Here is an 18,935-nt window from a genome sequence, read left to right as displayed (position 1 = left end):
AGAGGGAGAAGCTTGTTTACTTTGCTATGTTGCTATACCTTATTTATAGAGCTTTCTAAGGGGACTTATGTAAAAACAACCTGTCACAATGTCCATGTAAAGCCATTAAAAATATTTTTTTATAAAATCTTTCCATAAATGATTATGTGAAAATTCTCCCTTAATAGTTTCCTTATCATGAGAGTAATAGGGAGATTTTGTATTAAAGGCATACCATGTAAAACTCCAAGACATATTTCCCCAGAATAATTACCATATGTAAACAAAAGGAAATCATATCGGTTAATTAACATATAGGTGAAACATTTTTGTTATTCTAATGAAATTTTTAATCTATATATGTAACCTTGCTCACATACACATCTTTATTTTGATTTGAATTACCTATTTAGTGTAGGTATATATGTTTGGCTTGTGATCTAGGCCTTCTTGCATAATAAAGAGGGTTATTTGATTAGGCAATAACACTATAACCATTCTTACTCATTGGGAATGAAATCTTCTTGTGCTTTGTGATTTTATAACGATATTTTATGTATCGTAGCATGTTCAATACTTGGCCTTTGAAGGAAACTATGGTATTCAATGTCGTAGCATGTTTGTAATGAACACCACTAAGGCCGAAGCAGATGTCGATTCTCTTCCTTTTTTAGTGGGTCCATTTGCCCCAGAGTATTGCCCTCTCCCCCCTTTAGAATTGCCTACTCAACTTATTTAAGTTAGAGTCTTTGGATTTATTCATCTAAGTACTCTAATTTCAATGATAACAAACCTTGAAATTTATTCATGGTATTCTTTTTTTTAGAAAATAAAAACAATTCAATTATTTGGACACAAAGAGTTGACCCCAAAATAGCTAACCCTTTCTACAGAAAAAGCTGAAGAAATTAGAGTACAAAGGCTTAAAGGAGTCAAACCCTTCACTAGGCGTCGAGCACACTAATCAAGAGAAATAAGAAAAAAGGAGCCAACACATCAAAAAAATCAAGAAATGAATCGAAGAGGGTTTTGAATGAAAAAAAAGAGTCGAATCCCTTTAGCAAAGTTATGGAAGCATGGAGTCAACCAAATATGAAAAAGTCGACTCTCCCTCTAGCAAAGTTATTGAAGAATGGAGTCAACTAGATATGAAAGAGTTGACCCTATTTAGCTTGTATTGTTGAATTGGTAGTAGATTCACCATAAAATTGTTATTGTAATATTTACTTATTAAGAAGTATGATTATGCCTAAATTGAAATTTAATTAATGCTCGCAATTTGTAAACCAATCAAAACTTGGATAAACTGATTAATAGTAATTAAAAAAATCCCTTTATAAGGTCTAGACAAGTGTACCTATTAGTCATTAAAACTTGATATATACCTATTTACGACCCTCCCCCTTCTCTCGCTTTCTCTAGGTTTATCCTTGTAAGACCTAACAAACGTATATAATATATTGGACCTAGTTTATTATATGAGCTAAAAAACTTGAGGTCCATTTGGTCATGAGATCGACTAATCCCCATTTGTTTGAGAAAATGAAATATGCCAAAGAGAGATGAGGTTATATTTTCGACCCCGTAACAAGTTTTCGTGCGGATGAGTTATTTCTCATGTTATTTAATTTCCTATGTAAAAAATTCAAATTTGAGTTGAATTCATGAAGTGCAAAACTACATAAATATTGAGATCGATTACAAGCAGTCTCTAAATTAGAGAGTTTACAGAATTTATAGAGATGTTTCTAAGGTTGAAGAGCTGAGAAGATTTCATTGAGCGTTGGCTTCCTTGCTGGGTTTCTTGGTGAGAGAGATGTTGCTTGCTTGCTGTTGGAGAGAGGAGAAGTTGCTTCCTTCTTGTTGTTGGAGAGAGGAGAAGTTGCTTGCTTGCTTGCTGTTGGAGAGAGGAGATGTTGCTTGCTTGCTTTTGGAGAGAGGAGAAGTTGCATGCTTGCTTGCTGTTGGAGAGAGGAGAAGTTGCTTGCTTGCTTGCTGTTGGAGAGAGGAGATGTTGCTTTCTTGCTTGCTGTTGGAGAGAGGAGAAGTTGCTGAATATGAAGGAAGGATTCAGTTACTGACTTTGCCATTGAAGGAGAGAGTTCTGTTCAATGATAAAGCCTAACGAGTTGTCTCCTTCCCCTTGATAAAAAAAATAGGGTTTTATCAAGGCTTCTTCTCTGGTAAAATGGGATTGAACACCTGACCTCGACATTCCACACCCTCCAACTACATCTGGGGACATCCCTGAAATCTTAAAAACAAAGACCGGAGTCCGATTAAACGGGGAAGAAAGAGAAAAATAAAACTTACAACTTTCTTGTCGGAGAAACCCTTACACTCTCCACTCTTTTGATGCATTATTTATAAAGCCTTCTATGAGGCTATTCACTCGTGACACATAAGGAAAAATGTACAACCTGTCATAGTGTCCATGTTGAGACATTAAATTGATTTTTTAAACATACTTCTATAAATGATTATATGAAAAGGTATCTACTTAATGGTTTCCTTTTCTCACTATGTGGAAGAGTTTTCTCTTAAAGAGATACCATGCATAACTACAAGAGATATTTTTACTAATTGTTTTCCATATCTAAGCAAAAGGGAAAGCATATTAGTTAACTAACATATGGGTGAACATTTTTTTGAAATGCTTTCCTTGTTTTATTCTTGATGGTACTTCAAATCATAGTCGAAAAATTTAGTGAGTTATTACATGTCCCAACTGCGTAAATTAACTCGACTCAATTAGAAAAAAAATTGAGTTTTTTTTGCAAACAGTCGAGTTCGACTCGACTAAATAAAAGACACCTCATCCCTCCTATTATTTTTTATTTACTATCATAAGTAATTATTATTCGATACACATCCCTTTATAAGCCTTAATAAGATAATACACATTGTATCGACTAAGGAAAATCCGATACATATCGGTTGATATGTCCATCCCTAATTTTACGATCATGTCGTTAATCACTAATTCACATCACACAATTTATTTATTTTTATAAATTTATTCACAACAAACCATATGTAAAGCATTTTATTGCTTTTAGATTTTAGTCCTATGTATGATGTAATTCAATTTTAAGTTATCATGCACTTGATGTAGTTCAAGTTCAATCTCCCTAAGCTTAGAGATATATAATTGGTATGAACATGTTATAGTAGACACACCGAGAATAAAATATATTTATCCAATTATCCTGTTTACCAAATGGTAACAAAATCTAGCTATTTAGAAACTAAAGGAAGAGTAATTAAAATATTTTTGGTGTTTTACTGAGACTACAACTTGTCTCTTTGATGAGGATTCAGATTTTTTTCAAATGGAATATTGCATATGAAAAATGGAGAGAAAATTGACCAAAACTGAAATGCGAAAGAAAAAAACCCAAAGAAACGTGCATAAAATTGCAAGGCTAAAACACAAAAAAAAAAAAAAAATGGAGTTTCTAGCCAAAAGGTAAACAAAAGACAAAAAATAAAAATTTATTTTATCTAACATTCTAAAATATTTTCCTCCACCTTCTCACCTTATTTCATTCGGTGTTGATGAGGCGAGATGACGTGTCACCACATAAGTGATCAAAACTTACGTATCGCCTTGAATTATACATGTGTGCAGTTGATTGGTCAAAGTTAGGAATTTTTTATATTAAGTTTTGAAGTTGGTTAATTTTGCTAATATTTGTTAAAAAATAGGTAATTTATTAAAATTCCCTACAGAAAAACTATAACACATCCTCAAGCTCCGGGTCAGCACTCTACATAAGCATGCCTTTTTTTCTCCCATTTCCCTTTTATTATTTATTTATCTTAATTTTTAATTTTTTTAAACATTAATTTATGGTTTTAAAAATCTTACTCGTTTCATAAAAATATGAATTTTTATTAATTATTTAAAAAATACTTTTCTAATGTAATTAATACCTTATATTGGGGGCTTAGTCAACTTGAAGATGAAGATGAAAATCAGTCGCATTACGTCGTTCATCTCGTGACGTCGTTAGTGGAGCGCTAGACTTCATGTCATCTGGACGTTGGAGATGAAGCGGAATATCATCTCCACGTTATAAAAAATAGAATCTGGTTTCCGACCGTTTTTCCCAATTATCCGGATGAAGGAAACGCGGGGGTTCGAACCCTCGACGTCTCCCTAGGCCCCCGACGTCTCTGCTCCCTCTCTTCTCTCGGACTCTCTTCTCCGGCCTCCGTCTATCGGTCTTCTCTCGGTCTCGTCCTCTCTCCCACACCCCCTCTCTTGTCTTCGTGCCTCCTTCTATTCTCTCGGACTCGCTCTCCGTTTTTTTCTCGCTTCTCCCTCTCTCTTATCCCTCTCGGCCTCCCTTTCTTCTCTCTCTTCTCCCTCTCTTCTCCCTTTCAGCCTCCCACTCCCTTCTATCTCTCTCGCTATTCTCTTTTCCCCCAAAATATCTTTCGATTTCGTTCGATTTCCCACATTTTGATTTCAATTTTCTTCAATTTTGACATTTGGGCATCGATTGCTTAATTTCTACTTCGATTAGGCATCGATTTTCTCATTCGGCTTCGATTTCACCCTTCGGCTTCGGTTTTCCCAAAATTTCAGAAGGTATGACTAAACCCTAATTTTTTTTCCATTAAATTAGTGTTTTATTTTATTTAATTTTAGTTTTAGTGCCTAATTGGGGGTTATTTGTGCATAATTGTGGGATTTAGGATTACGATTTAAGGTCTAAATTCTTGATTTGGGTTAGGGTTTATTTTTAGGGTTTGGTGCTCAGTATTTAAGGGACCTGGAATTAGGGTTTAGGGTTTATGGTTAAGGATTTATGGTATTTTTAGGGATTAGGGTTTTTAAGGTTTAGGGGGTTTAGGGTTTTTAAGGTTTTGGGGGTTTTGTGTTTTTAAGGTCTAGGGTTTTTTGGGTTAGGGTCTGGAATTAGGGTCTAGGGTTTAGGGTTTAGGGCTTTTAAGGTTTAGGGGGTCTAGGGTTTAGGGTATTAAGTTATGGAATTAGTGTTTAGGGTTTAGAGTTTAGTAGGTTTAGGGTTTAGGGAGTTTAGGGTTTGATGGTTTGGGGTTTAGGTTTTATTAGGGGGTTTTTAGTCCAATTCAAACAAGGTTGAGTTGCCTACACGGGCGTCCATTAACCAACAAAACCCTACCCCCATCACTGACGAGGTACAGTTCATAGTGACTGCGAAGTTATACGGGGCTCTACCAGGGGTGTTCGGTGAATTTGGACTTGATGTGTGTGTTTTCTCATTGTTTAGTGCATATGCAGTAGTGATAATAGTTTGATTAACTTTGAAATGTTTTAGAATGTTGTTGAGAATTTTTGAAGTGCTATGGAATATTTTTGCCATGTGGTGAGGAGATTCGGGTTTTATACATATCCACCACATGGTATTCTATTTTTTATGGTTTGTGTTTCCGTGACGGGTAAAGGTTGTCTGATAAAGTTTTTTTCCATGAGGACCATCTCGGATTTAGATTATACATGGTTGTAAGAAGACTACCAACTGCTCGACCATATAACATTTGGACCTTCGAAGATGACAGCAAAATGCTCGATCTCTTGGTCGAGCAAGTCAATATAGGGAACAAGTTGCCTAATGGGGTTTGGAAGCATGATGTATATATGGACTGTGTTAATAAGTTCAATGAAGATGCAGTAAAAAAAAAACTGTTGAGCAGGTGAAGAATCGAACAAGATCATAGAAGAAAACATACTAAACAATAACAAGTTGTATCAACACTAGTGGGTTCGGTTGGGATGCAACCACACAACGAGTTACTGCATGTAATTTTGTATGGCTTGACTACATAAAGGTCAGTAAATCATGATGTACTATAAAATAATTTTTATTTTTTCCGCGTTAATATAACTCTATTCCAAGACGTCTAAAGGATGTTTTATTCTTGTAGGAGCATAAAGATGCTGAGAAGTACAGACGTGAAGGCTACCCCCTGTACAACAAATTAGTTGTGGTGGTGGGAAACACAATAGCCATGGGGTTAAGAGGTGTAACCTTTGTAGACCAAGGTGGTGAACTCATCCGTGAGTCGAAACATGTCCCGATAAATGAGCCCGAAGATGTTGATATAGTTAGGGATACTCCATCGCCATTATTAAGCGTGAATGAGTCGACAACTAATCAATCTCAAAGAAGTAAGTGGTCATGGTCAAGTCGTCATAGAAAGAGAACCGAAATGTCTGGTGATGACACTAGTAGATTCATTGATGCAATGGATCAAATAGCTTAGACATTTAAGGATATCATGAAGCCTAAAGAGGGTGATATTGAAAGAGATTGGGTCAAAGCCCTCAAGGAAATCCCAGACCTATCTGCAGAGTTTAAGTTTCGCGCTCCTGTATGGTTGGATACGCCAAGTAAGAAGGTCATATTTACGGAGATGACAGTGGAAGAACGGCTTGAGTGGCTTAAATATTGTGCAACAAACTATTTGTAATGTGTTTTAAATACAATATCTTCTTTTGGAATATTGTTATGTATTAGGTATGATATTTGAATTATGACATTTCAAGACTTATTAGTATGGTTAATATATTTATTTTATATGATTGTATATTTTTATTTTATATGATTGTTGTGTTAATATATTGCATGGAAGAATATGGTGGATGAGTATGGATATGGACAATTAAATGGATATGGTTGCGTAGGGATGTGATTGAAGGTAGGATGTGGGAATGTGGAAGAATATGGTTGTGTATAGGTGTGATTGCAAATAGGTTATGATTGAATATTGATGTTTATTTGTGTTTATGACTTTTAGGCGATTGAATTTGTAGATTTCGATGGACATTATGACAGACGAAGAAAATATTGCAACTATGATCGGGCCTCATTAAATATCTTAAGTAATCATCATAGTGCAGGATAAGCTTCAAGGACTTTGGGCCCCCATCGATCTATGATATGAGATGGCCCACAATGTGGATCGTCTAAGGCAGTTATTTTTTGCTGTTCAGATTGCAATATAAGAAAGCGGGTCCCACAACACAATCACCGTTGGATTTTTTAACCAAATTTATAATCAATGGTTTGATCGAGCTCCAATAGAAGTGCCCAAATCATTTTTCTAAATTCTTTTTTTTTAATCAAATAAGAGAATCAAAGATTCTGATTCATGTGGTGGGCCCGTATAAAGCTTTCATTTCTGGTACTTTTGGGATTTCACTTTGGAGTAAAAACACGAGGAATAAGAGGTTATCCACTTATGTCCTAACCTTTCCCTAAGTTCAATTTATAGATTAATTAAACTATAATATTATAATAATACCCCTAAAACTTAATTTAATTACATCAATATCATTTCTACAGGATGACTCTTTATTTATCATTCTGTCATCTTTATAGGAATCTGTGGGCATTCTCCTTGGTCTATGGGCCTTGAACCCATCTTCCGTATATTTGTGAAATGATTTTTTATTTACCATCCTGCCACCACTATGTGCGCTTATGGTTATGGGTATTCTCCTTGATCATAAACTTTGAAGATGTGTGTGTTTTCGTTGATATTGTGAGAGAAAATCAAGAACGCCATTATGTCATCCAACATATAACACTAATTATCCAAGAACGGCCACGGATTCTCCTTCTTTGCTTCTTCTTTCTTCCTCCCGGCTGTAATCGTTCTGTATGTTGAACGGCTGCCTTATCTCCGCCACAGACTTCCCCTCCATAGTGTCGGCCACCTTCTGGCTAGCCATTTCCATCAGTTCCTTCAAACCCAGACGACTAGTCACTTCCACCAGTTCCTTCAAGCCCAGAAAGTGAGCTGCCTCGATGAGGTCGATCAGGGTGTTCTGATCCACCCCAAGAAACTCCGTTTCCCAGGTTTTCAATTCTTCCCTGCCAGCTACATCGCCTTCTTCAATCCGTCTCGTGAAGTGCTGACGCTTTTCAATGAACTCCATCGTCATCTTCAGGACGCTGCTCTTCACGTAGGGCACTTGAACTCGGTTCTCGCCAGCGGCGTTGTTTTGGATCATGTTCTTTAACGTAGGCGACTGGAAGGCCAAGGCCTGCACTACTTCGACGGACTGCCCGTCGCTGGTTACAAGAGTCACGACAGCCGCCATTGTTTGCTGTAGGTGAAGAAGAAGAACAATGAGATATGGTGTTTGTGGAGAGGCTGAATCTGAATGGGTGCAAGCAAAAACATGCATCCAGTGATTTTCTATTAAAAGAAAAAATTTCCCAGAGGATCAACAGCAACTGCTTGATCAAACTAAAACTGAAGGAATCCAGTAAAATTTTCTTAAAAAATAAAAAAAAATTAATTGTGAGAAAGAAGAAATTACTGAAAAGAAGCAAGATTCCCATGAAGAATCGAAGTTCAAACCGTAACAAAAAATATCGTATGTTTCATATGTCAGTCGAGTTTGACAAAAATATCGTATGTTCAAAGACAAAAGTATGAAATATACCACCAAAATAAAGCAGTTGATTTTACCTTGATAAAAAGACACCATCAATTCTTGTCATGGCAAATTGGGATTGAACACCTGACCTTGAAATTCACCCTCAAGAGCTACACCTAGGGGCTTATTTTTCCATGCTAGAATCATGATAAAATTAGCTGCTTTGAGACCCTTCATTGAAAGGAGAGAAAGAAGAAACTAAGTAAAAAAGAGAGAAAAAAAAAAAAAAACCTACAAGAGGGAGAAGCTTGTTTACTTTGCTATGTTGCTATACCTTATTTATAGAGCTTTCTAAGGGGACTTATGTAAAAACAACTTGTCACAATGTCCATGTAAAGCCATTAAAAATATTTTTTATAAAATCTTTCCATAAATGATTATGTAAAAATTCTCCCTTAATAGTTTCCTTATCATGAGAGTAATAGGGAGATTTTGTATTAAAGGCATACCATGTAAAACTCCAAGACATATTTCCCCAGAATAATTACCATATGTAAACAAAAGGAAATCATATCGGTTAATTAACATATAGGTGAAACATTTTTGTTATTCTAATGAAAGTTTTAATCTATATATGTAACCTTGCTCACATACACATCTTTCTTTTGAATTGAATTACCTATTTAGTGTAGGTATATATGTTTGGCTTGTGATCTAGGCCTTCTTGCATAATAAAGAGGGTTATTTGATTAGGCAATAACACTATAACCATTCTTACTCAATGGGAATGAAATCTTCTTGTGCTTTGTGATTTTATAACGATATTTTATGTATCGTAGCATGTTCAATACTTGGCCATTGATGGAAACTACGGTACTCAATGTCGTAGCATGTTTGTAATGAACACCACTAAGGCCGAAGCAGATGTCGATTCTCTTTCTTTTTTAGTGGACCCTTTTGCCCCAGAGTATTGCCCTCTCCCTCCTTTAGAATTGCCTACTCAACTTATTTAAGTTAGAGTCTTTGGATTTATTCATCTAAGTACTCTAATTTCAATGATAACAAACCTTGAAATTTATTCATGGTATTAATTTTTTTAGAAAATAAAAACAATTCAATTATTTGGACACAAAGAGTTGACCCCATGCAAGGGAATTAACTACATAAAAACGGAATTAATGAATCAAGACCAAAAATAGCTAACACTTTCTACAGAAAAAGCTGAAGAAATTAGAGTACAAAGGCTTAAAGGAGTTAAACCCTTCACTAGGCGTCGAGCACACTAATCAAGAGAAATAAGAAAAAAGGAGCCAACACCTCAAAAAAATCAAGAAATGAATCGAAGAGGGTTTTGAATGAAAAAAAAGAGTCGATCCCTCTAACAAAGTTATTGAAGAATGGAGTCAACTAGATATGAAAGAGTCGAACCTCCCTCTAGCAAAGTTATTGAAGAATGGAGTCAACTAGATATGAAAGAGTCAACCCTATTTAGCTTGTATTGTTAAATTGGTAGTAGATTCACCATAAAATTGTTATTGTAATATTTACTTATTAAGAAGTATGATTATGCCTAAATTGAAATTTAATTAATGCTCGCAATTTGTAAACCAATCAAAACTTGGATAAACTGATTAGTAGTAATTAAAAAAATCCCTTTATAAGGTCTAGACAAGTGTACCTATTGGTCATTAAAACTTGATATATACCTATTTACGACCCTCCCCCTTCTCTCGTTTTCTCTAGGTTTATCCTTGTAAGACCTAACAAACGTATATAATATATTTTACCTAGTTTATTATATGAGCTAAAAAACTTGAGGTCCATTTGGTCATGAGATCGACTAATCCCCATTTTTTTGAGAAAAAGAAATATGCCAAAGAGATATGAGGTTATATTTTCGACCCCGTAACAAGTTTTCGTGCGGATGAGTTATTTCTCATGTTATTTAATTTCCTATGTAAAAAATTCAAATTTGAGTTGAATTCATGAAGTGCAAAACTACATAAATATTGAGATCGATTACAAGCAGTCTCTAAAGTAGAGAGTTTACAGAATTTATAGAGATGTTTCTAAGGTTGAAGAGCTGAGAAGATTTCATTGAGTGTTGGCTTCCTTGCTGGGTTTCTTTGTGAGAGAGAGATGTTGCTTGCTTGCTGTTGGAGAGAGGAGAAGTTGCTTCCTTCTTGTTGTTGGAGAGAGGAGAAGTTGCTTTCTTGCTTGCTGTTGGAGAGAGGAGATGTTGCTTGCTTGCTGTTGGAGAGAGGAGAAGTTGCTTGCTTGCTTGCTTGCTGTTGGAGAGAGGAGAAGTTACTTGCTTGCTTGCTGTTGGAGAGAAGAGAAGTTGCTTGCTTGCTAGCTGTTGGAGAGAGGAGATGTTGCTTTCTTGCTTGCTGTTGGAGAGAGGAGATGTTGCTTTCTTGCTTGCTGTTGGAGAGAGGAGAAGTTGCTGAATATGAAGGAAGGATTCAGTTACTGACTTTGCCATTGAAGGAGAGAGTTCTGTTCAATGATAAAGCCTAACGAGTTGTCTCCTTCCCCTTGATAAAAAAAATAGGGTTTTATCAAGGCTTCTTCTCTGGTAAAATGGGATTGAACACCTGACCTCGACATTCCACACCCTCCAACTACATCTGGGGACATCCCTGAAATCTTAAAAACAAAGACCCGGGTCCGAAGAAACGGGGAAGAAAGAGAAAAATAAAACTTACAACTTTCTTGTCGGAGAAACCCTTACACTCTCCACTCTTGTGATGCATTATTTATAAAGCCTTCTACGAGGCTATTCACTTATGATACATAAGGAAAAATGTACAACCTGTCATAGTGTCCATGTTGAGACATTAAATTGATTTTTTAAACATACTTCTATAAATGATTATATGAAAAGGTATCTACTTAATGGTTTCCTTTTCTCACTATGTGGAAGAGTTTTCTCTTAAAGAGATACCATGCATAACTACAAGAGATATTTTTACTAATTGTTTTCCATATCTAAGCAAAAGGGAAAGCATCTTAGTTAACTAACATATGGGTGAACATTTTTTTGAAATGCTTTCCTTGTTTATTCTTGGTGGTACTTCAAATCATAGTTGAAAAATTTAGTGAGTTACTACATGTCCCAACTGAGTAAATTAACTCGACTCAATTAGAAAAAAAATTGAGTTTTTTTTGTAAACAGTCGAGCTCGACTCGACTAAATAAAAGACACCTCATCCCTCCTATTATTTTTTATTTACTATCATAAGTAATTATTATTCGATACACATCCCTTTATAAGCCTTAATAAGATAATACACATTGTATCGACTAAGGAAAATCCGATACATATCGGTTGATATGTCCATCCCTAATTGTACGATCATGTCGTTAATCACTTATTCACATCACACAATTTATTTATTTTTATAAATTTATTCACAACAAACCATATGTAAAGCATTTTATTGCTTTTAGATTTTAGTCCTATGTATGATGTAATTCAATTTTAAGTTATCATGCACTTGATGTAGTTCAAGTTCAATCTCCCTAAGCTTAGAGATATATAATTGGTATGAACATGTTATAGTAGACACACCAAGAATAAAATATATTTATCCAATTATCCTATTTACAAAATGGTAACAAAATCTAGCTATTTAGAAACTAAAGGAAGAGTAATTGAAATATTTTTGGTGTTTTGCTGAGACTACAACTTGTCTCTTTGATGAGGATTCAGATTTTTTTCAAATGGAATATTGCATATGAAAAATGGAGAGAAAATTGACCAAAACTGAAATGCGAAAGAAAAAAACCCAAAGAAATGTGTATAAAATTGCAAGGCTAAAACACACAAAAAAAAAAAATGGAGTTTCTAGCCAAAAGGTAAAACAAAAAACAAAAAATAAAAATTTATTTTATCTAACATACTAAAATATTTTTCTCCACCTTCTCACCTTATTTCATTCGGTGTTGATGTGGCGAGATGACGTGTCACCACATAAGTGATCAAAACTTATGTGTCGCCTTGAATTATACATGTGTACAGTTGATTGGTCAAAGTTAGGAATTTTTTATATTAAGTTTTGAAGTTGGTTAATTTTGCTAATATTTGTTAAAAAATAACTAATTTATTAAAATTCCCTATAGAAAAACTATAACACATCCTCAAGCACCGGGTCAACACTCTACATAAGCATGCCTTTTTTTCTCCCATTTCCCTTTTATTATTTATTTAACTTAATTTTTAATTTTTTTAAACATTAATTTATGGTTTTAAAAATCTTACTCGTTTCATAAAAATATGAATTTTTATTAATTATTTAAAAAATTATTTTCTAATGTAATTAATACCATATGTTGGGGGGGTTAGTCAACTTGAAGATGAAGATGAAGATCAGTCACATTACGTCGTTCATCTCGTGACGTCGTTAGTGGAGCGCCAGACTTCATGTTATCTGGATGTTGGAGATGAAGCGGAATATCATCTCCACGTTATAAAAAATGGAATCTGGTTTCCGATCGTTTTTGCCAATTATCCAAATGAAGGAAACGCGGGGGTTCGAACCCTCGACGTCTCCCTGCGCCCCCGACGTCTCTGCTCCCTCTCTTCTTTCGGACTCTCTTCTCCGGCCTCCGTCTCTCGGTCTTCTCTCGGTCTTGCCCTCTCTCCCGCACCCCCTCTCTCGTCTCCATGCCTCCTTCTCTTCTCTCGGACTCGCTCTCCGTTTTTCTCTCGCTTCTCCCTCTCTCTTATCCCTCTCGGCCTCCCTTCTTCTCTCTCATCTCCCTCTCTTCTCCCTTTCAGCCTCCCACTCCCTTCTCTCTCTCGCTATTCTCTTTTTCCCCAAAATATCTTTCGATTTCGTTCGATTTCCCATATTTTGATTTCAATTTTCTTCAATTTTGACATTTGGGCATCGATTGCTTAATTTCTACTTCGATTCGGCTTCGATTTCACCCTTCGGCTTTGGTTTTCCCAAAATTTCAGAAGGTATGACTAAACCCTAATTTTTTTCCATTAAATTAGTGTTTTATTTTATTTAATTTTAGTTGTAGTGCCTAATTGGGGGGTTATTTGTGCCTAATTGTGGGATTTAGGATTACGGTTTAGGGTCTAAATTCTTGATTCGGGTTAGGGTTTATTTTTAGGGTTTGGTGCTCAGTATTTAAGGGACCTGGAATTAGGGTTTAGGGTTTATGGTTAAGGATTTATGGTATTTTTAGGGATTAGGGTTTTTAAGGTTTAGGGGGTTTAGTGTTTTTAAGGTCTAGGGTTTTTTGGGTTAGGGTCTGGAATTAGGGTCTAGGGTGTAGGGTATTAAGTTATGGAATTAGTGTTTAGGGTTTAGAGTTTAGTAGGTTTATGGTTTAGGGACTTTAGGGTTTGATGGTTTGGGGTTTAGGTTTTATTAAGGGGTTTTTAGTCCAATTCAAACAAGGTTGAGTTGCCTACACGGGCATCCAATAACCAACAAAACCCTACCCCCATCACTGACGAGGTACAGTTCATAGTGACTGCGAAGTTATACGGGGCTCTACCAGGGGTGTTCGGTGAATTTGGACTTGATGTGTGTGTTTTCTCATTGTTTAGTGCATATGCAGTAGTGAAAATAGTTTGATTAACTTTGAAATGTTTTAGAATGTTGTTGAGAATTTTTGAAGTGCTATGGAATATTTTTGCCATGTGGTGAGGAGATTCGGGTTTTATACATATCCACCACTTGGTATTCTATTTTTTATGGTTTGTGTTTCCGTGACAGGTAAAGGTTGTCTGATAAAGTTTTTTTCCATGAGGACCATCTCGGATTTAGATTATACATGGTTGTAAGAAGACAACCAACTGCTCGACCATATGACATTTGGACCTTCGAAGATGACAGCAAAATGCTCGATCTCTTGGTCGAGCAAGTCAATATAGGGAACAAGTTGCCTAATGGGGTTTGGAAGCATGATGCATATATGGACTGTGTTAATAAGTTCAATGAAGACGCAGCAAAAAAAAAAAATTGTTGAGCAGGTGAAGAATTGAACAAGATCATAGAAGAAAACATACCAAACAGTAACAAGCTGTATCAACACTAGTGGGTTCGGTTGGGATGCAACCACACAACGAGTTATTGCATGTAATTCTGTATGGCTTGACTATATAAAGGTCAGTAAATCATGATGTACTATAAAATAATTTTTATGTTTTTCGCGTTAGTATAACTCTATTCCAAGACGTCTAAAGGATGTTTTATTCTAGTAGGAGCATAAAGATGCTGAGAAGTACAGACGTGAAGGCTACCCCTTGTACGACAAATTAGTTGTGGTGGTGGAAAACACAATAGCCATGGGGTTAAGAGGTGTAACCTTTGTAGACCAAGGCGGTGAACTCATCCGTGAGTCGGAACATGTCCCGATAAATGAGCCCGAGGATGTTGATATAGTTAGGGATACTCCATCGCCATTATTAAGCGTGAATGAGTCGACAACTAATCAATCTCAAAGAAGTAAGTGGTCATGTTCAAGTCGTCGTAGAAAGAGAACCGAAATGTCTGGTGATGACACTAGTAGATTCATTGATGCAATGGATCGAATAGCTTAGACATTTAAGGATATCATGAAGCCTAAAGAGGGTGATATTGAAAGAGATTGGGTCAAAGCCCTCAAGGAAATCCCGGACCTGTCTGCAGACTTGAAGTTTCGCGCTCCTGTATGGTTGGATACGCCAAGTAAGAAGGTCATATTTACGGAGATGACAGTAGAAGAGCAGGTTGAGTAGCTTAAATATTGTGCAATAAACTATTTGTAATGCGTTTTAAATACACTATCTTCTTTTGGAATATTGTTATGTATTAGGTATGATGTTTGAATTATGACGTTTCAAGACTTATTAGTATAGTTAATATTTTTATTTTATATGATTGTTGTGTTAATATATTGCATGGAAGAATATGGTGGATGAGTATGGATATGGACAATTAAATGGAAATGGTTGTGTATAGGTGTGATTGCAAATAGGTTATGATTGAATATTGATGTTTATTTGTGTTTATGACTTTTAGGCGATTGAATTTGTAGATTTCGATGGACACTATGACAGAGGAAGAAAAGATTGCAACTATGATTGCATTCACAACTTTATTTATCGCCATTCATATGTACTAAACTTGCAACTTGATGATTTTAATATTAAAGGCATGAACTCATTATTTGAATAATCTTTCTTTTAGGTTATTAATAAAATTGTATATGTATTTATTTAATATTTTCTTTAAATTTTATTACTACATTAAACCTGATATTTAAGTCTCTGGTAAATAAAATATAGTTAAAGCATTTGATTAATTAATTATTTTTTATTTTTTCAAAATATATTATTAATTAATACCATTAAAAATCCATCTTATGTTATTAATATAATACTTTTTTATTTATTAATCATATTTATTTTTTATTTACTCTATTGTATTAGTGATTTAATAGTTGTAATTAAAATATTGTTAACTTAAGCACTTGGTTTAATTAACTCATTTTTATCATTAATAAAATAAAGGTTTTAAATTTAATGAAAAAATATTATTAATTAATAATATAGTGTGTTAAAGTTAGCATTTGATAGATTTTTCTTGTTTAATCATGACTTTTTTATGTTCAAGAATACTATATATTATCAATAAATTAATAACAAAATGTATTATATTCGTTTATGTTATTTTTAACGTTATTTATTTTTTTTTATGATTAATCATGTGCACAATTAATTGGCTCATATAATTATTGTATTAATGTATAGTAAACAGTAATCATTAACTAATATAATATATAATTAAATTAATTAGTATATTAATATATTTAAGTTATACATTAAATTAGTTATTCATGTAGTAATAATGTTCATTGTACCTAATTTAATGTTTAAGTATAATATTTTAATTAAGTACACTATTACAAGTCACTAATTCTCTTATTTTCTGCAGTTTTCTCATTTGGGGGCACTAAGAATAGAAACTGTTTTCCAGTAGACATGAACTCGTCCACACTAACACCCATTTCGAATATGAAGTTCATGTACACGATTCAAATGAAGATAAAGATGAAGATGAACTTCAAATTTTATGTTTGTTGACTAACCCCCCATATGCAAGAGGAAGACCGTTGCCTAATATTTGTGCAATCGTGGTACATGGCTGTGGTGGTAGAAGTAGGGTACTTTCTGCTATTGTAACAAACTCAGTCAGTGGCTTATTTAAGAGGCATCCCCCTCTGTGCTTTCCTTTCCCCTATCGCCTTGATCTTCCTTTCCTTTGTCGTTCCTCACCTGATAACTAAACATGGCTAGTGCTGTTGAAGTTGTTTTTGGCTCAATTGTATTTGCAATCTTTTGGGTCTCGGCCATTTTTCCTCCAGTCGCACGCAGAAACAAAGGTTCGTCGGCATTCCTTAGAGTCATCGACGCCGGCAAACCTATCGGAATGGTTGCCAGCGTCAGCGCTGCGTCTCCGACGCTTTACGGCAACGCAAGACCCGCCGACAGTTGCGCACAGAGAGAGGGCAGGTATGGCATGCCTTCTAAGATTATCATGTGTTTGGAGCTAAAAAAAAAGCTTATATGCAGAAAAAGAGGAGGGTTGAGAACAATCCCAATGTCGGATTTACTCTTATCATTAAAAAAGATCATCCTGATTACATTCTGCTAGAAGCTGGGTATTTTCTGATGTTGTAACAAATTCATCAGTCGGCACTAACATCGTGCAACAGAATAACAAACAAACCTTTCTGATTTACTCTTATCATTAAAAAAAACCTATATGTAAGAGGAAGATTGTTGCCTACTATTTGTGCTATTGTGGTCTGTGGTCGTGGTGGTGGAAGCAGGATACTTTCTGTTGTTGTAACAAACTCAGTCAGATGCGTATTTAAAAGGCATCCCGCTCTGTGCTTTCCTTTCCCCTGTCGCGGTTATCTTTCTTTTCCATGTCGTTCCTCACCCGATAACTAAACATGGCTAGTGTTGTTGAAGTTGTTTTAGGCTCAATTGCATTTGCAATCTTTTGGGTCTCGGTTGTTTTTTCCTCCAGCTGCACGCATAAACTAAGGTTCGCTGGCGTTCCTTAAAGTCGTCGACGCCGGCAAACCTGTCGGAATGGTCGCCGACGTCAGCGTTGCGTCTCCGACGCTAGAACCGCAGAGAGAGGGCAGGTATGGCATGCCTTCCAAAATTATCATGTGTTTGGAGCTACAAAAAGAGACTATATGAAAAAAAAAAAAAAACGTTGAAAATAGTCCCAATGTCAGATTTCCCCTTATCATTAGAAAAGATCGTCCTGACTACTTTCTGTTGGAAGCTAGATACTTTATGCTGTTGTAACAAACTCATCAGTCGGCACTAGTATTGTGCAACAGAATAACAAACAAACCTTTCTAATTTACTCTTATTATTAAAAAAGTGTATATATGCAAGAGGAAGATTGTTGCCTAATATTTGTGCAATCGTGGTACGTGGCCGTGGTGGTGGAAGTAGGGTACTTTCTGTTGATGTAACAAACTCAGTCAATGGCTTATTTAAGAGGCATCCCCCTCTGTGGTTTCCTTTCCCTTGTCGCGTTGATCTTCCTTTCCCCTGTCGTTCCTCACCCGATAACTAAACATGGCTAGTGTTGTTGAAGTTGTTTTTGACTCAATTGCATTTAGAATATTTTGGGTCTCGGCTATTTTTCCTTTAGTCACGCGCAAAAACTAAGGTTCGTCAACGTTCCTTAAAGTCACTGACGCCGACAAACCCGTCGAAATGGTCGCCGACGTCAATGTTGCGTCTCCGAAGCTTACGCTAGAGCCGCCAACAGTCGCGGACAGAGAGAGGGTAGGTATGACATGCCTTCCAAAATTATCATGTGTTTGGAGCTACAAAAAAAACCTATATGCAAAAAAAGAAAAGGGTTGAGAACAATCCCAAAGTCAGATTTACTCTTATCATTAAAAAAAATCGTCCTGATTACTTTCTGTTGGAAGTTGGGTACTTTAAGCTATTGTAACAAACTCATCAGTCGACACTAACATCGTGCAACAGAACAACAAACAAACCTTTCTGATTTACACTTATCTTTAAAAAAGAGCCTACATGGAAGAGGAAGATTGTTGCCTAATATTTGTGCAATCGTGGTATGTAGCCGTGGTGGTGGAAGCAGTGTACTTTCTGTTGTTCTAACAAACTCAGTCAGTGGTTTATTTAAGAGGCCTCCCCCTCTGTGCTTTCCTTTCCCCTTTTGCATTGATCTTCCTTTTCCCTGTCGTTTCTCACCAAATAACTAAACATGGCTAGTGCTTTTGTAGTTGCTTTTGACTCAATTGCATTTGCAATCTTTTAGGTATTGACTGTTTTTCCTCCAGTCGCACACAGAAACTAAGGTTCGCCAGAGTTCCTCAAAGTCGTCAACGTCGGCAAACCTGTCGGAACGGTCGCCAGCGTCGGTGCTGCGTCTCCGATGCTTTTACGACGACGCTAGAGCAGGCGACAGTCGCGCACAGAGAGATGGCAGGTATGGCATGCCTTCCAAAATTATCATGTGTTTGGAGCTACATAAAAAACCTATATGCAAAAAAAGAAGAGGGATGA

The 18,935-nt window shown here is 35.8% G+C and overlaps 1 protein-coding gene across 1 annotated transcript; it reads right to left on the bottom strand.

The window, feature by feature from the left end:
* Positions 1-7,475: 7,475 nt before the first annotated feature.
* Positions 7,476-8,531, bottom strand: LOC137943876 (SKP1-like protein 11). The gene is made up of 2 exons (XM_068789300.1): positions 8,452-8,531; positions 7,476-8,083 (listed from the first exon to the last, which is right to left on the bottom strand). The coding sequence occupies exon 2, from the start codon at positions 8,075-8,077 to the stop codon at positions 7,565-7,567; it is 513 nt and encodes a 170-aa protein (XP_068645401.1). The 5' UTR covers positions 8,078-8,083; positions 8,452-8,531; the 3' UTR covers positions 7,476-7,564.
* Between the last annotated feature and the right edge of the window lie 10,404 nt (positions 8,532-18,935).

The sequence above is a fragment of the Aristolochia californica genome, unplaced genomic scaffold (genome assembly GCF_029961685.1).
Source record: "Aristolochia californica isolate CCGP_79_NKW_82.1479 unplaced genomic scaffold, dmAriCali1.0.hap1 SCAF_11, whole genome shotgun sequence".
Classification (NCBI taxonomy): Eukaryota; Viridiplantae; Streptophyta; class Magnoliopsida; order Piperales; family Aristolochiaceae; genus Aristolochia; species Aristolochia californica.
This window is presented reverse-complemented; position numbering and strand designations above follow the sequence as displayed.